Raw genomic sequence first — 19,450 nt, 5'->3', positions numbered from 1 at the left:
CCTCTCTCCTGCCGGCCGCAGCGGTTTGGGGCCGGCTGACAGTTCCACTACCGGAGGACGCAGCTTCGTCTCGTGCTTCCACGTTACCCTATCAGAGCCGGGGCGGGGCGGCCGCCTCTGCAGCCTATCAGCGCCACCCACGACCCAGGCGAGCCCAGTAGGACAGCGACCTGCCGGAAGGCGATTGGACGCGGCGGCGCTCGGGGCGTAGCGTCGCCGGAGCCCCGCCCACCGCTGCCTTCCTCTGGTGGGCGCCAGTCGCCTCTGAGGCCTGACTGAGATCCGACCGCGGGCGGCGGGCGTAGCTGCTGCCTGGGCGCCGGCGCGGGCTGGTGGGCCCCGCACCCTTCCTGCTCCTCGCCCGCCGCGCCCTCGGACATGGTGGCCCCCGGCTCTGTGACCAGCCGGCTGGGCGCGGTGTTCCCCTTCCTGCTGGTCTTGGTGGACCTGCAGTACGAAGGTGAGTCCCGCTCTGCCCCGCCGGGGCAGGGGCTCCGGGGCCAGGGCTCCCGTGGCTGGCCCGCCGCGAGTTTCGGGGCGACGGGCGGGAGCCGGGGCTCCGCGGCCCGGCCTGGGCCTGAGCCGGGCTTGGGTGGGGGCCGGCACCCTGTTCCGGGTTTGTCTGGGGGAAGAGGTGAGGGCGCTGGGGGCCGCGAGGCCGGGACAGCGGGTGCGGAGTGAGGAGTTGGGCCGCCGGGGCAGCGCGGGCAGCGCGGCACGGAGCGGGGCACCGGGCAGCGACCTCAGGAGCGTCCTGGGGCGCGGGGACCCGCGCTGCCGGCGGGTCCTGGCCTCGCTTGGCGCCTGGGGACCCTGTTGGTCAGTGGCCAAAATGGGAGGCTTCTCTGGCTTTGGAGTTCCCAGGTGGCGGGGGCGGGGTGTTAGGTTCGACGCGAAGCGGACGGCGTGGACTGTTTAAAAAGTGAGTGACCGTCACGTTAGGACACAGTGTGTCGGGCTTCGAAGTTGCTAGGTTAGTGCATCAGGAGTCGGTGCTGGGATTCGAGCTCCCGGAGGGCAGGGCACCACGTTTGTGGTTTCGTATCCACCAGCACGGTGTCCTTCAGCTGGTGGCTGGCATTACTTTTCCGAGTTCTCTGAAAAAGGTCCCTTGGGAAAGATAGGAGCGCTTAAATTTCCCTTCAGTTGGAATGTTGTCTGTTCCAACAGAGTAGCAAAAATAGAGGGCTGTCCCATCTTGGGTGTCAACATCGAGGAGTAAGAATTAAAGCTGAAAGTACCATAACGGATGCCCCTAGCTTGACTACTGTGCTAAATATTCGAATATAATGATATTCGTCTCTTGCACCCGTCTGTTTTCATCCCAATAAAAGGATATAGTTGTCAAGGAGGTCAAGTTAAACATTTGAACATTACATGCAGAGGGCGTAAAGAACTGAAGATGGGAATTATTCATGGAGAAAGTCTATCAAAGTTCTCAACTTTTTAAAAAAGTAATCCCATTCAGTTTTTAGGTCTCATTCATGGTAGTCTTTTTTGTTTTGCTGGTGACCATATATATATATTTTATATATATATATGTATGTGTGTATATATATATATATATATATTTTTTTGAGCCTCAAATCAGAATATGTAAGGTGACAAAGAGTTTGACAGAGGCTGCTCCAGAAAATCTAGGGAATTGGAATTTGAAGGCCTGGACCTCTTTAATTTGGGTTGTATATTTCAGTTTCTCTTGCATTTATTTTTCCCTTCCATATTTTTTTATGTCCAGTTATTAATGATTGTTTTGAACACCTAAGAGAAAGATACCTATCCTCTATTTAATGTCAGTTTTTAAAATTTTCAGTTACAGAGGTGCACACTTTTGTACGATTTGCTTTTTTCCCTAGTTGTGGACCACCTTTTTTAGTATTTCTGTACCTTGTATGATCCTGTAAGACTCTTAGCACTTCTTTTCCCTTCTGTGGTATTTTCCAAAAGAAAACCTCATTAGAGAGCTTTTCTGTGTAGGAAGTATTGGTGACATTTCTCAGAAGAGTGCCAGAGCGCTCTTTTTTAGAAACATTGCCTTTGTAAACTAGCAGAGACTTGGTACAGGCAAGATAGAGAAGAAAGGAAAGGAACCTTTCTCTAAGCTCTCTTATTCAGTGAGGTGCATGGTATTATTCCTACCTTACAAAAATTAAATTGTTGACAACCTCATGTGGCTTCAAGTATTTCTAAGTGGTGGCAGTTAAGCAAATCAGCTTTATCTTTTTTGTTGTTGTTGTTGTTAGCCACCAGCAGTAATTAACAGGAAGGTGGTTTCCTGGCAAGTTTAATACAGCGATTCTCAAAAAGCATATATCAGAATCTCACAACTCTTTAAAAAGCACAGAGTTCTGGGTACCACTTCCAGAGTTTTTGATTTAGTAGGTCTTGATGGGGCCTGAAATTCTGCATTTCTAAGATCCCAGGTGACCACATTTTAGCAGCCACTGGTTAATACATTTTTTTAGAGGAATTACATTAGGGATCTGCTATGCATTAGTCCCTAGACTTGGTGATATTGATATAAAGATAAGAAAAAAACCTCTGACTTGAATTAGCGCACTTAGTTTCTGTTTTTGCAAGTAAGTTCTGTGTCTGGGTTCACCAGCCTCACAATTTTCAGGGAGGCATGAAAGTCAGATAGTGCTACTGCTAGGCCTGAGGCTTGGAGAGGAAAAAAAGAAAAAAAGGAGAAAGGTATGGGAAAAGTGGATGTGAAATAGTTTCATACCATGGAGTATGTTAACAGTAATAAATTTAGATGGCCCATTTGCCTTTGCTTTTACTAGACTTTTCTGTTAATTGTAATAGAAGGAAGGGATATATCATGAATTGAAAAATTGACTCTTAGCATCCCTTTTACAAAGGTCTTTGAAAGAAATCCAGAGCACTAGAATAGAAATGGAATTTTTGGAGTAAAAAGAAACTTTAGCATTATTTACTTTAGTATTCTCATATTACAGCTAAGGAAGGTATTTCATTTCTTTGCTAATTATTTGCTTATTCTGTTTAGTGACTTGAGTAGGAACACAGACTAAAAACCAAATCATTTTTTCCATTTTCAAAGTTATTTTTCTTTCTTAGCATGTTATGTGGATTCTTTATTTTACTGATTTGAGCTGATTAAGCCATATATTTTGGTCATAATAAAAAGAATAGTTGAAAGTCTGTATGTATACAAGATGGTGATAATTTTTATTTGAACTTAACCTGCTAAAAGTATATATTGTCTTTCTTGGGACTTTTTGACATAGTTAAATATGGAGAGAGTAAATCAAGTAGTGAAAATGAAAGACTTTAAGCAATTTATATGAATTAAGTATTATAGCAGATGGTCAGATAACTTCTAGAATTATTTTAAATTTCATAGTAAGTTAGACTATAATTAGAAGTAGTATCAAAGTTCCACTTCATCAGACTAGTTGACATTTGCTGAGAATGCAGTAATTTTCATTCTGTGGGTTAGGAGGAGTTTTGAGATGAGATGCTCTATAGAAATTAGGTTTTAACTTCACATGTGAAGTTTAATTGCTTAGTCTATTGTCATGGTCTTCCTTTGGTTAATTAATCAACAGTTCACTTTTGTGTATAAGGAAATATCATGGGAGCCCAGTCATCTACTTTTTAAAAAAAATTATTTAAATTTTATATCTACCTTTATTTTTATGCAGTGCTGAGGATTGAACCCAGGACCTAACTCACACATGCTAGGCTAGCACTCTACCACTGAGCCACAACCCCAGCCCTCACTTACTCTTTAGAATTCAAACATTTCAACCATAAATTTACTTTTCATATCTTTAGAAATCAATTTTTTAATAGTCTTATTCAGTCACATGGAGTTCTGGAATATAGAGAATATTCATCCGTCAGCCAAGGTTTGCACTTTTGTGAGGTATAAATATTATAAAGGTAATGGTTTTGACCTGGAGTTTATAGACTATTTGGGAATATAAGGCATGCATTTTGAAGCATTCATATTCTCTTCGTCTCCTTTCTTAGTTTGAACTTAGTAGTCCATCATTGTAGTCACTTTATTGCACTTTATTCCTGCCCTTAATTTATTGTTTGACTTTGCTCACCTAGAAAATCCCAAAACTGATTAAATCCAAGTTGTCCAATTTGTTGTAGTCAGATCCGAATATAGATGGAGCAAAATAACTTTTTCATTAGTCTCATTTTCAGCACACAATCTGTCTCAAATGTACTCTGAATACTGCTAATGTTCCTACAATTCCCTGGTAGGTCTCTTCTTGAAAATCAGTATTTTAAACCTTTTAATCTTTTTTTAAACCTCCAATTTAAAACTCCTTTTCCTCTCTTCCCTTTCCTTTTAGAATAAGTTTGTTTCTTTTTATTTTATGTGTTCTTTTAGTTGCAGATGGACACAGTACCTTTATTTATGTGGTACTGAGGATTGAACCCAGTGTCTCACACATGCTAGGCAATTGACCTACCACTGAGCCACTGCCCCAGCTAGACCTTCTCTTTATTGAGAAAATGAAAGCCATCACAGGACAACTTCCTCTGCTTTCTATCATGAAATTCACTTAGTTACATCTGTACCCACTTCACTACCATTTCTCATATTAAAATGCATAAAATATTTCTGTTCCTGACTAAATTCTATTTCTATACTTATGTTCTTAACTCCTGAAAATGTTACTACTATGGTTGCCTTAATCCATTTTGTGCTGCTGTAACAAAATGCTTTAGACTGAGTAATTTATAAGCTATAACAATTTATATATAAATTTAGATTAACCACCTCTCAACTTGTTACCTGGTCTGAGTCTGCTTGGCTTGAACCTTATCTTTTTTTTTTTTTTTTTAAAGATTTCTTTTATTTTTTTAATTGTTCTATTTAGTTATATATGACAGCAGAATGCATTTTGATTCATTGTACACAAATGCAGTACAACTTTTCAGTTCTCTGGTTATACACGATGTAGACCACTTCGTGTAATCATACATGTACATAGGGTAATGATGTTTGTCTCATTCCATCATCTTTCCTTTCCCCTCCCCTCATTTCCCTCTACACAATCCAAAGTTCCTCCATTCTTCTCTTAACACCCCGCCACACCTCCCCTTTAGGTATCAGTCCACTTATCAGAGAAAACATTCAGCCTTTGGGTTTTTGGGATTGGCTTATCTCACTTAGCATGATATTCTCCAATTCCATCCATTTACCTACAAATGCCATAATTTCATTCTTCTTTGTGGCTGAATAACATTCCATTGTGTGTATATACCACGGTTTCTTTATCCATTCATCAATTGAAGGGCATCTAGGTTGGTTCCACAATCTAGCTATTATGAATTGAGGTGCTGTAAACATTGATGTGGCTGTGTCACTATAGGATGCTGATTTGGGTATAGACCAGGTTTTCTAAGGAATCTCCATACTGCTTTCCAGAGTGGCTGCACCAATTTGCAATCCTACCAGCAATGTATGAGTATACCTTTTTCCCCACATCCTGGTCAACACCTGTTGTTGCTTTGAGCCTTAACTTTGACTAACAGTTGTTGCCTTCTTGTCTGGGAAGTCCAAGATCTGTTAATGTTGGATGAAGGCCTTCTTGTGTCCTCACATTGCAGAAGGAGCAAATTTTATGATCTCATGTGGTAGAAGATGGAAGAACAAAAAGGATCAGGTTGTCCTCTGCAGCCTTTTTATAAGACACTAATCCATTCATGAGGGCATAGTTCTTATGTCTTAATCACTTCCCAAACCTCTTAAAACTGCCATAATGGATTAAGTTTCAACACATGAATTTTAGAGGATATTTAGACTGTAGCAGATTGTTTCTGTACTGTGTCATCATTTCCTTCCCTTTTACTGGACATTGCCATTAGCAACCCAACATGCTGTAGCCTTTCCATCTTAGTCTTTTTGCTGATGTTGATTGTCCTTGAAGCTACTGAACTACATTTTTTGCTTCTCTTGAGAACTGGATTTTATTTTATTTTATTTACTTAATTTTTTTAGGTACCAGAGACTGAATCCAGGGGTGCTTAACAACTGAGCTATATCCTCAACCCTTTTTAAAAATTTTAAATTTTGAAACGAATTCTTGCTAAGTTGCTTAGGGCCTCGCTAAGTTGCTGAGACTGCCTTTGAGCTTGGTGATCCTCTTGTTTCAACCTCTGGAGCTGCTAGAATTAACAGACATGTGTTACTGTGCTGCAAGAGCAGAATTTTAAAGAGTTGCTTGTAGTCTCTAGTCTTTTTCTTCTGTTCTTTTCCTCATATATTATTCATTAGTGATTGGAAAGCCCTACTTATCTTTTTTTTTTTTTTTTTTTTTTGGTACTGGGTTTGAACTCGGGGGCACTCAACCACTGAGCCACATCCCCAGCCCTGTTTTGTATATTATTTAGAGATGGTCTCGTTGTGTTGCTTAGTGTTTCATTGTTGCTGAGGATGGCTTTGAACTCAAGATCCTCCCGTCTCAGCCTCCTGAGCCACTGGGATTATAGGCACGAACCTGGCAAGCCCTACATATTTATTTATTTCTTCACTCTTTTCATAATAGTCTTCTCCTCTATCACCACATTCCTATTGCATCAACTTCTTTTCTAAACGTCAGGTCCATTTCTTAGGAAGTGTCTTTATTATTGCTGTTCCCAGAGTTTGGAAAGCTGTTTTCTCTAAATTCTTCAAATGAACATTCATGTTTCATAGAGTCCTTCCTGACATGCTATGTAAAGAGCAATCTCTTCAGTTAATATTGTCCCTTAACTGACTTGTATTTTTTTTTTTTTTTTCATAAAAATCTATCTGAATTATCTCATTATTTTTCTTGTTGGTCTGTTCCCTTTAGAATACATTTTACGGAAAGGGCTCTGTATCTAAAACGTGTTTACATGCAATAAGTATTTTTTAAATGTCTGAGTGAATTTGATTCTTTGAGTTTTTTTTTTTTTGACATGAAACTTATTTTCCAAATTTTAATTCCTTGAGAAAGGAAGAATCCTATTACAATGTTAGACTTTCAGTTAATTGAAGCAGGCAAGTAATGTTCATTGAAACTGTGCAAACCTAGTGCTATGTTTTGAATGTTGGTGTGTCCCCCCCCTACTTCAAGTAATTGGAATCTAACAATGTGATGGTAATGGGGACTTGGAGCCATCGGGAAGTGATGAAGTTATGAGGACTTTACTTTTGTGCCCTCCTACCTTGTGAGGATGCAGCAACAAGGTGCCATCTATGAAGCAGAGAACTATCCTTCATCAGACATGGATTCTGTTGATGCGTTGTTCTTGGACTTCCCTGCTTCCAGAGTTGTGAATAACAAATTTATGTGGTTTATAAATTACCCACTCTAAGGTATTTTGTTATAGTGCCCTGAGTGGACTAAGATACCTATTTACAATAGATTTTATTTTCTTATTCACTTAAGATTTTGGTGCAGATATTGTTAAAATCTATTATGTAACTACTTAACCTTTTCTTTCTTTTGGTTTGACTTTGTAGACTAAACCATTTTTTAGGTCAGTTTGATTGGAGAGAGAGGCTTGCAAGGTCTAAGGTCTCTTCTCCAGCTAAGTATATTTTAAGTGAAACTTTATCATGTTTGACTATGGAATTACCAAGGTACCGAATTTCCTGTCTGTTTTTTGGTAGCTAGATTCCACTTGTCTTCTGTGTTTCTGCCGTGAGACTTCATCTTTACTTTCTTACCTTACTAAAGTCTTGGATTCAGTCCTATGTACTCTTGTAGAATTTTTGTTATTCCTCACATTTCTAAGTGCTCCAGTCTGACTACCTATCTCTGGAATTGCTACCTTGTCCATGTTCCAGGCTTGAACTGGTTCTTCCAATATTGATTGTGATTTTTACCCCATCATACTTTTAACTCCTGCCTGCTAAAATATAACAGATTCTAATACTAACTTCATTGAGCTAACATGGTTAGCCCTTTTTTCCTATTCTTCCTGTTTCCTTTGTTGACATGTGATTAATGCTTGTCGAAGGAGAAGCTACTTTTTGTAGCACTGGCAGTTGAAGCCTCACCTGTGGTAGGCAAGTGTTCTACCACTGAGCTGTATCTCCAGCCCAGGAGAAATGTATTTCTAATGGTGTTTAGGAAGTGGCATGATATTTGATTGCCTCACAGTTTGTATAGCACAGGAATACAAGTTATTTTTGGTTCAAAAGAGAGTTGATATATTGCAAAATCAGTCAACAGTCTATAAATTTTTCTCCCAGTATTGGTGTCTTTATGACATTGTTAAATTTGATTTGATGACTGTTATGTATCTCAGGTTCTAATATTCTGAAAAACTATAATATATTTAAGTAATTTATATAACAAGTATTGAGTGCCCACCATGTAAAGTACTGAACTAGGTGATATAAAGGAAAAAATAACAGTTTCTGCTTTCAAACTTAATTTTGATCAGTTTTGGTCAGTTTTGGTGGGCTGTGTGTCAAGGTTGTAAGAGACAGGCAAACTGTGAAAAGCAGTATATTGATAGAGTGGTATTCCAAAGTGAAGTCATACATTTGTGAGTGTGGGACACAAAGTACGGTAGGCATAGGGAAGGACCCATATCCTTGTCCCTAACCCTTGCCCCAAATTAGATGGCGGGGGGTGGGGGGGAGTGGTTCATAAAGGAGTCAGCATTGGAGTGCAGAATCTTGATAGATGAGTAGGAATTTTCTAGGTGGGCAAGTGAGGAAGGCCATTTCATGGAGCAGTGAATGTAAAAATCATGAGACATGAATGAGAATACTGGAGGCTCCAGGAAGAACAACCAGTTCATTTGTTGTTACAGGAATATAAGTAAGTAGTGGAGAAGTGAATGATGATGAGCTTAGATTCACATCAGGGTGCTATTTTCCTTTAGTCCTGAGGGATTTAGATTGAGTCTAGTCAGAAATATGAAAGTACTGCAGAATTTTAGCAGAATGAATTTTGGAAGGGTTACTCTGGCAGCAGTATAGGCACTGGATTTGGCAGAAGTTAGGATGAGAGTTGGGAACATCTCAGTTAAGAAGCACAACATTTCTTGAGGGGAACAAAAGGGTTTTCACAACCAACTCTTAGACTGTGGCAGTTTCTGTTATGGAAATGTGATCAAAGTGCACCAAAAGAGTAATGCTTTTCTCTGGATGGTTAGGGTAGGCCATGGAAATTTTAATAGGGAAGTGGCATTTACTTTTCTAATTAGGTGGAAATTATATTGGATAAAATTGTGTCATAATAAAGATCTGAAGAGACAGAAATTCTTAATATATTTTTTAATCCTAGAAGGCAGGAAATTTCCTTTGAAGAGTTACTTGGCATCTAGGTGAGAGAGTGACATGTCTTGACATAGCAGTTCAGTGAGCTTTGCAAATACACTCATCTCCTGTTAGACTTGATGTTCAGTCTGTGGGACTGGAAATGGTTATGGCTCAATGATGGGCTGAGTGGGTGAGTAAAGCTTGGTTTACTTGGGGAAGAGGATCATGAATGGTGCTGAAAAGAAAATAGGCTTTGAAAGTGGATCTTGAATAGTCATTGTGAGTCCTTGGGCAGAATAGGTAACTTCTTTGAGCCTGTTTCCTTAGTTATAAAAATATGAAAGATTTCTAGGACTGGGAAAATTAGGTGAACTTAATTTAACGTAGATATAGAAGTATCCAGCACACAGAAGGTTATTCTTTCCAGTTTCATCTTTCTTGTTAAATACTTTCATGAATGGGTAAGAAAGCATTTTCCTTTTTTTGACTAAGGGTTTATCTCATACTCAAATTTCTTTCCTCTTCAAGTAATCCTCTATTCAGTACATTGATATAGTTGTTCCTTTGAGAAAATGTAATAGGAAGATTTTGAAATTTTCGTGCTGTTTCAAAAACTCTTCCTCTCTCTCTAGAAAACACAAGCACCCATCAGTATGCCTGTTATTATCTTTGTTGTCATATCAGTGGTCTAATTTGGAACCTAAAAGCTGGGTCATTCCACAGCCTACACACAGTACTTTCACCATTATTTGCTCCCTAGTTCATTCTCTAGTATAATTTTATCATAATTTCTGTAACATCTTTCTACATAATTAATGTGCAATCTTTTAGATTTTATACTAGGAACTATAAATGTTTATGGGTATATAACTTACATTAGAGATGATCTGTAAAAAAAAAATCAAAATACACTGACTGTTCCTATTCTCATTTCACCAATCCTAATCTCTTACAGGATTTAGAATAAAACCATATTGAAAATTTCAATCATAAAAGTGGGGAATGGTCTAATGGACCCCTCTGTATCCATCTCCCAGCTTCAACAGTTCCCATTCCATGACTGATCTTACTTCATCTGTACCTATAGATTATTTTGAAACATATCAGACATTCCATCATTTCATTTATAAACATTTGTCTTTGTATAAAAGATAAAGACTTTTAAATTTTAGACTCTATATTACCCACATGTCCTGTAGTATCTGATTATAATGCTAAACATTTGAACCACAGTTTAACAAAATAATTTGAAGCAGCGTTATTTTGCTTTTCTTTCCTGAGTTAATTATGTACTTATAAAATGTGATAGGTCAGTAGTGTTTCAAAATATTCTCTAAAATAAGAGTTTTCAATTATAAATGATGACTGGATCAGTAATATCTTAAAAAACACATTTCTCAGTCTGTTGATTTTTTAAAAGTAAATAGTACACGAATACATTCTTGCTGGAAAAAGTTGATCACCACAGCAATACATATCCTATCTTCTTTTGGGCACAAGTGAAATCAGAATGTACTTCAGGCAAAGCCATCTTTTAAAAATATAAGTAAAAGACAGGAGTGGTGGTGTGTGTCTGAAATCTCAGTAGTTCAGGAGGCTGAGGTATCAAAACCCTGTCACTAAATAAAAAAGGGCTTAAAGCTCAGTGGTAAAGCTCCTGGATTCATTCCCCAGTACCAAAAATAAATAAATTAAATTAAATTAAAATATGAATCAGATCTTCAGTTTCTTGCTAAAATCCATTCTAATTATTTCCTTTTTTATTTGGAATAAAATCTAAATTTGTTACTGTGGCCTGCAAGGCCCTTTGTGATCCATCTTGTCTATATCCTATGTGCATCTCCCCCTTTCTTACCATGCTGGAGCTTCCTTTAGTTTCCTTGAAGTTGAGCTTGGTCCTCCCCAGGCCTTTTGCTTTGGTTTTCTTCTCCTTGTCTGGGCATGAGAATTTTTTATTGTCATTCAGGATTTACCCCCTTGTTGTTTATGTTTTAACTCAAACATTATCTTCTCAGGGAGGCTTTATTTGCCTCCTCTCTCTATCCATATTAAGTACATCTTGTCCTTTCCTTAGGCATTCTGTCACCTTAGCATCATGACACTTAAGAAATTTTCTTGTTTATGTGTTGTTCTCCAGTGTATCCCTACAGTTAGAGATGTGAGTGCATAGGTAACTGTTTTTTAGTGGATGTCGTGTCCTTTTGAATTTATAAGAATATCAGTTATATTCCTTTTTAGATATTTATTTGCACTGTTATTTTTGTTCCCTAATTCTCTTATTTAGTGTTGGTGTCTTTAAGAACTGGTTTTATGAACATCTTTGTGTTTCAGAAATCTTTGCTGATTATGGGAGAAGGGTGATTTATTGACTGGAGGCTGAGGAATCTATAGGGTCCTTTCCTCTTCGCCTCTGAGTTTGGGGCATTTAGAGAACTTGGAGCCACTCCCTGGCACAGTTCTGGGAGCGTGACTGAATGTCATTTTGCCTACCACTGCAATCCTGTCTTTTATATATTTTGAGGCTTTTTCTAAAATTTTTTTAAATGGACCTTTTCTTTAAAATTTTTCTCCCAGCAAGTTTATGTATTATCTGTGTAAATAACTTCTGTCATAAGATATTGGGACTTAGTTAGCTGTCTTAATCTAGTTCCTGTGGTCCACATTCTTTAGAACTTTTTTTTATGTAAGAGAATTTTTTTTATTTTAATTTATTTTTATTGTAAACAAGTGGGATACATGTTGTTTCTGTTTGTACATGGAGTAACAGCATACCATTTGCGTAATCATACATTTACATAGGGTAATGATGTTTGATTCATTCTGTTATTTTTTCCTTCCCACCCCTCTTTTCCCTTTATACAGTTCCTCCTTCCTCCATTCTTGCCCCCCTCCTACCTTCCACTATGTGTTGTCATTCACTTATCAGTGAGATCATTTGTCTTTTGGATTTTTGAGATTGTCTTATCTCACTTAGCATGATATTCTCCAATTTCATCCATTTTCCTGAAAATGCCCTAATTTTATTATTCTTTATAGCTGAGTAATATTCCATTGTGTGTGTGTGTATATATATATATATATATGTATATATGTATATGTGTGTGTGTATATATATATATCACAGTTTCTTTATCCATTCATCAATTGAAGGACATCTAGGTTGGTTCCACAGTTTGGCTATTGTGAATTGAGCAGCTATGAACATTGATGTGGCTGTATCTCTGTAGTATGCTGATTTTAAGTCCTTTGGGTATAGGCCGAGGAGTGGGATAGCTGGGTCAAATGGTAGTTCCATTCCAAGTTTTCTAAGGAATCTCCACACTGCTTTCCAAAGTGGCTGCACTAATTTGCAACCCCACCAGCAATGTATGAGTGTACCTTTTTCCCCACACCCTCTCCAACACCTATTGTTGCTTGTATTCTTGATAATCGCCATTCTAATTGGGGTGAGATGGAATCTTAGGGTAGTTTTGATTTGCATTTCCCTTATTACTAAAGATGTTGAACATTTTTTCATGTTTGTTGATTGCTTGTAGATCTTCTTCTGTGAAGTGTCTGTTCATATCCTTAGCCCATTTGTTGATTGGATTATTTGTATTCTTAGTGTAGAGTTTTTTGAGTTCTTTATATATTCTGGAAATTAGTGCTCTATCTGAAGTATGAGTGGCAAAGATATTCTCCCACTCTGTAGGCTCTCTCTTCGCATTGCTGATAGTTTCCTTTGCTGAGAGAAAGCTTTTTAGTTTGAATCTATCCCAGTTGTTGATTCTTCTTTTATTTCTTGTGCTATGGGAGTCCTGTTAAGAAAGTCTGATCCTAAGCCAAGTTGAAGATTTGAACCTACTTTTTCTTCTATAAGATGCAGGGTCTCTGGTCTGATTCCAAGGTCCTTGATCCATTGTGAGTTGATTTTTGTACAGGGTGAGAGATAGGGGTTTAGTTTCATTCTGTTGCATATGGATTTCCAGTTTTCCCAGCACCATTTGTTGAAGAGGCTATCTTTTCTCCATTGCATATTTTTGGCCCCTTTGTCTAGTATGAGAAAATTATATTTATTTGGGTTTGTATCCGTGTCCTCTATTCTGTACCATTGATCTACCTGTCTATTTTGGTGCCAATACTATGCCATTTTTGTTACTATTGCTTTGTAGTATAGTTGAAGTTCTGGTATTGCGATACCCCCTGTTTCATTCTTCCTGCTAAGGATTGCTTTAGCTATTCTGGGTTTCTTATTTTCCAGATGAATTTCATGATTGCTTGCTCTATTTCTGTAATGTATATCATTGGGATTTTAATTGGAATTGCATTGAATCTGTATAGCACTTTTGGTAGTATGGCCATTTTGACAATATTAATTCTGCCTATCCAAGAACATGGGAGATCTTTCCATCTTCTAAGGTCTTCCTCAATTTCTTTCTTCAATGTTTTGTAGTTTTCATTGTAGAGATCTTTTCCCTCTTTTGTGAGATTGATTCCCAAGTATTTTTTTTTTTTTGAGGCTATTGCAAATGGAGTTGTTTTCCTCATTTCCCTTTCAGGGGTTTCATTGTTCGAGTATAAAAATGCTTTAGATTTATGCGTGTTGATTTTTTTTTCTTTTGCAGTGCTGGGGATTTGAACCCAGGGCCTTAGTGCTTGCAAGGCAAGTACTCTACCAACTGAGCTATATCCCCAGCCCGTGTGTTTATAGTATAGCTTGCTATTTTGCTGAATTCATTGATGAGGTCTAGAAGTTTTCTGGAGGAGTTTTTTGGATCCTGTAAATATAGAATCATGTCATCAGCAAATAGTGACAGCTTAAGTTCCTGTTTTCCTATTCATATCCCTTTAATTTCTTTAGTCTGTCTAATTGCTCTGGCTAGAGTTTCGAGGACGTTGAATAGAAGTGGTGAAAGAGGACATCCCTGTCTTGTTCCCGTTTTTAAAGGGAATGGTTTCAGTTTTTCTCCATTAAGAATGATGTTGGCCATGGGCTTAGCATAAATAGCCAATTTTATTGGCCAGTTTTCCCTTAGTTGAAGGGATTCATTAAAAAAAAAACAAAAACTTGCAGATTTTAGAAAATATTAAAATATACCATAATGGAATAGTAGAGAGAACCACTTTTTACTAGCATAGCTTCAAAAGTTACTAACCCACAACCAAACTTATTTATTCTCTCATTCCCTTGTCTAAGATGATTTTGAAGTCAGTCTCATTCATCCTACTGTTCTATAAATATATTATCATGTTGGTAGGAACTCAAATATAATGCTGTAGAAAACAGGCTATCTCTCTCAAAAGACACTGAAGATTATCCCATTTCTTTGGAAGGTGACTTCCTTACTCATCTTTTTTTTAAACTCAACAGTTTTATGCAGAATATATGTTCAGTAATATTTGTTAATGAAACATTTTAGTTTTTATATTCTTCATTGTATAAAGTAGGTTACATGACCAGGAGCAGTGCCATATTCCTATAATTGCAGTGACTCTGGAGGCTGAGGCAGGAGATTTTTAAGTTTGAGGCCAGCCTCAGCAATTTTGTGAGACTGTGTCTCAGAATAAAAAATATAAAGGGCTCAATGGTAGAGCACTACTAGGTTCAATTCCCAGTACAAAAAAACAAAAACAAAAACAAAAACAAAACAGGTTGTATTTTTGGATATAGCAAGGAATTGGCTGGATCTATAGGAGGCACACCTACCTATCTGAATATAATTAAGTACTCTTTCTTTCTTTTTTTATGGTACTGGAAATTGAACCAAGGACCTCACACATGCTAGGCAAGGGCTCTACCACTGAGCTACATCCCCAGCCCCTTTTAAATTTTATTTTGAGATAGAGTCTCAACTAAACCAATCGGGCCTTGAACTTGCAGTCTTCCTGTTTCAGTTTTCTGAGTAATGTGGATTACAGATGTGGGCTACTATATCTGGCTAAATATAATCAATTTCTAAGTCTGTATTACGTAGTGAATTTTCATAGTTGCAACGTATATCCTCTTTATTTTGGTTTTATTTTCAAAGATTGTAAGGCAAACTTTATTCAAAGGTAGCCACAGAGAGGTCTCAGGATCACTGCAGTAGGGTTTTGTAGGAGCAAAGATTGAATTTAACTCCCCTCATTAATTTAAATTAGACAAATAATAGTGCATTCCCAGACTACTGAAAACCCCCAACTAACTTCTCCAAATGTTAACCAACAAATTCATAAATACATCAGATGTTTTCAAATTGTTGCCTCATACAGGTCTTGATTAACCCTAAGTTTGTGGTGCTGCTAAGTTAAAGATTTCTTTCCCTTTTTTGGCAAGGGAAAAGTGATTTTCCTCTATCCTTCTATGTTCTTTGACTGTGTTATGAATTACATTGACAGTAATGTCTAACATGAATTATACATTATGAATGACTAATAATTACAAATTATTATCTAATAATTCTTATGAATTATAAGACAGAATTATAGGGAAAAATTACATGGCCACATATACAGTATATTATATACATCTCCTGTGCATGAGAGTCAGAAAAGGGCCAGATGATTAGAAATGATTGATATAGATTGTACTGTGGCCCACTGAAGAAGTACTTCTATGGAAACAAAAACAGAAGTTAATGATTAGAACAGACTAGAAACCAGATTCTTGAATTTAGAGAGCAACCAGTGGAGAAGATTTCCAGATGTTGGGCTTGAATCATCTTTTGCCATTTGAGTATGTCTGAATGACTCACAGGGCAGTAGGCACAGAGGTTATCCAGATATGAGCTTTTGTGCTTTTGTGGTGATCCTTTTTTTTTTTTTTTTTTGAAGTTTATGTTAGATCACTCAGCTTCAGCTAGCAGGGCTTTGGGAAAAGGGCAGATTTTCTTCTTAGTGAATCCATATCAAGAGAGTGTAAGAAATTTGAAATGCTAGTTTGAACAGGACCAGAATCTAATAATGAGTATACTTTTAAAGTGTGCTTTGTTGGACTTTTTAATAGGGAAACTCAGATTGGGCTTTTAAAAGCCTCTCATGGGGCTGGAGCTATAGCTCAGTGGTAGACCACTTGCCTAGCATGCATGAGGCACTGGGTTCAATCCTCAGCACTACATAAAAATAAATAAATAAAGGTATTGTGTCCATCTACAACTAAAAATTAAAAAGAAAAACAAAACCTCTCATGGCTAGGAAGCCAAAGACTTACCATCAGACTTGGCCTGCAATACCTATAGATTTGGATGAATTCTTTTTTCTCAAGTCTCCAAATTATCTAGCCTGCCAGGATACGAAATTTCTTGCTCACATGTAACCAGGTAAGGGAACCACATATGTTCCAGGTGCCATGCCAGTTCTCCCCCAAACCCCAAGGGGCTTTATTGTTTTCATAAAGTTAACCTTAGTTCCTTAAACTCTCATATACACATACTCAAATATGACATTCCAGTCAAATTGGTAGTATAAAACAGTGCTTCAAATTGAATCCTGTTAAAAGAACAGATTCTTATCAACCTTATGCCATAAAAAACTAGAATACCCACTAATTTTATTGGATTTCTGTAAGCTTTAGATATGAAAAACAAAACATTAAACAACAAGCAGGGCATCAAACAGCAAAGTCATGAAAACCCCCATAATTTCTTTTTACCAATTCATTCAGTTTCATGTACTTCTTGTTCTGCTTGATCTTTAATTAGCAGTTTTATGAACTAATGAGTTCTTTATTAGAGTTCTGGAGGTTCTTACCCAACTAAGGTTACCTTATGGTTATCCAAAACTTGAACTTTCCAGAGTCCATTCTATGAATTCCTTGAACATCAAACATTTTAGGAATATATTGCTTCAAAAACTTTCAGGGTGGCATGCAAATGAAATAGTTAATTTTCTGTGGATGAGGAAAGGCCCATGGTCTTACAGATATGTTGAAAGTTCATTATAAATGCCTTTGACAATTTTGGTTATTTCTATGACATATAACTTTTTTTATAACAACTAGAATTGACAAAACCTTATAGACTCAACACCTTATATAGGACATTTAAAATATTTCATAAAATTTCTGAAACAATTTTAATGACATATATCCATAAAGTAACTTAAAGAAGGTTTAGCATCTTTCATTATTCCATAGTACTTTCCTATAATTAACATATCAATTTACTTAATTGGTTTACAAATCTCTTCATGAGAAGAGAGCACAGATTCTTTTGAGATATGCTCAAAGGGCCCTGTGGAAAATCTCTAAGTTAGTTTGAGATCAAAAAAATACTTAGATTTGATTTGTCTAAAATATCCAAGATTTAAACATTTGGTTAAATAGGATCACAGGGCACTATAAAACAATATTGGAGGGACCAAAAGATTTTGAAGGCAAATACTAAAAGTTACATAGTTTGAAAAATATCTTAGTTCTTTTAATATTGAAATGACTCAGTTTCAAACCTCATAAAGAGAATGTGAAGCACAGGAAATTGTTTGATTTAAAACAGTTTTTGGTTTCTAGCAAATTAATTTAAAAACCAAAAATTGTCAGGAGACCAATAATTGAAGAAAACATTGTCATTTAAGAAAAGACCAAGTTCTTGTTTTGCATCAGTATAGTTTTAATATTCGTTTATTTTTAAAACCCTATCATTCATTTTGTTGTTTAGTTTTAGTCAGTTTGACCACATATGGTTTTCTTTCTCACTTTCTATATAGTTTTGACTTTCCTTCATTCATTATGAAACCTTGAGATAACCTCCAAAATTATTAACCTACACAAAAATTATTCCTTTCCTTTATGAAAAAAATTCTCAATCCTTAAAATGTTCCTTACTGAAAATATCTTATTTTCCTTATATACTTTATTTTTAAAAATATTTTTAGTTGTAGATGGACATAGTACCTTTTATTTATTTATATGGTGTTGCTGAGGATAGAACCCAGTGCCTCTCATATGCTAGGCAAGCACTCTACCACTGAGCCACAACCCCAGCCCATTACTTACTTACTTTGCAAAGTTGTTTCCCTTATTTTTTATAATAGTTTTAATTACATACATTACATTTTTAACTCTTACTCTAATTTCCAATGGAAAAAGTAGGAAAGGAATGATGAAGTCTGTCACCTATCAATATTTTATGAATACATCATTTCATAATGTCTGAAATATATTTCAATTTGTTACTGGACACCAGGTCCATCTGCTTACTGCTTGAAAGCCAGTACTTGGAAGTTGAAAGTTGTTGGGAAAGAAATCAGTTAAAACTGACTGGCTAAGAAGATGGAGGGACTCCGGTCCTCAAAGCTCCATCTGAGGGAACTCAGGTACACTAAGGGATTTTTATAGAGGTGCAGTGGGCAGGAAGACTATGTGCTGAATGGGGTCTTTGTCATCTAGAGCATGTATTATAAAACTGTAGTTCAATCTAAGAACAATGTGCAAGTAGAAGTACAGTATCCATTACTCCATATATACCAAGCACAGTAGAAAAACAAAACAAAATCACATATTTAACTTTAGATTCTTGCTTTTGTTAGATTCTTGCTTTTTACAGCATGACTGCCTAACGTGCACATGCTGTAAAAACAGTTAATATGGAAATAACTTAGATAATCAGTAGCTTTAACACCTCATGAAATTTTCCTTGGTAATCCATCTAAGCACAACTTTTTTTTCTTAGTGCTTTGTAATTATACATAGTAGTTGGGTTCATTTTGACAAAATCATATATGCATGTGATTTGATTTACTCCATTTCAGTCCTGGTCCCCACTTTCCCTCCCCTCCTCCTTTTCCCTGTTCTCCTTGCTCTATTCTACTGTTCTTCCTTTTCTTTGTTATTTATTTTTGATTATTACTTTCTACTTATACATAAATGTATAATTTCTTGTGGTATATTTACATATGCACATATTGTGATTTTGTTAAATTTATTCCACATTTCCTCCCCTTCTTGTCCTTCCTCCTCCCTGTTGGTCTTCCCTATATCTTTATGATATCTGATATCCCTTTCTTTCCCCTTATTTTGCTCTAGCTTCAGCATATGAGAGAAAATATTTGATCCTTGATTTTCTGAGTTTGGCTTATTTCACTTAGCATGATGTTCTCTGGTTCCATTCACTCATGAGCAAATGCCATAATTTCATTCTTCTTTATGGCTGAGTAAAACTCCATTGTGTATATATGCCACATTATCTTATTATCTTTTTTGGGTTTTTTTGGTGGTTCTGGGCATTGAACCCAGGCCTTGTGCATGTGAGACAAGCACTCTGC

The 19,450-nt window shown here is 37.1% G+C and overlaps 1 protein-coding gene across 1 annotated transcript in view; it reads left to right on the top strand.

Moving 5' to 3' along the window:
- The first annotated feature begins 238 nt into the window (after positions 1-238).
- The window catches only part of Dnajc3 (DnaJ heat shock protein family (Hsp40) member C3), a 58,923-nt gene continuing 39,711 nt past the window's right edge, over positions 239-19,450 (top strand). Inside the window, exon 1 of the mRNA XM_047553040.1 lies at positions 239-460. Coding sequence (XP_047408996.1) covers positions 379-460 — 82 coding nt within the window. The 5' untranslated portion in view covers positions 239-378. The remainder of the gene's footprint in view (positions 461-19,450) is intronic.

The sequence above is a fragment of the Sciurus carolinensis genome, chromosome 5 (genome assembly GCF_902686445.1).
Source record: "Sciurus carolinensis chromosome 5, mSciCar1.2, whole genome shotgun sequence".
Taxonomy (NCBI): domain Eukaryota; kingdom Metazoa; phylum Chordata; class Mammalia; order Rodentia; family Sciuridae; genus Sciurus; species Sciurus carolinensis.
The sequence above is the reverse complement of the archived record's forward strand: the minus strand, read 5'-3'. Positions and strand labels throughout refer to the sequence as shown.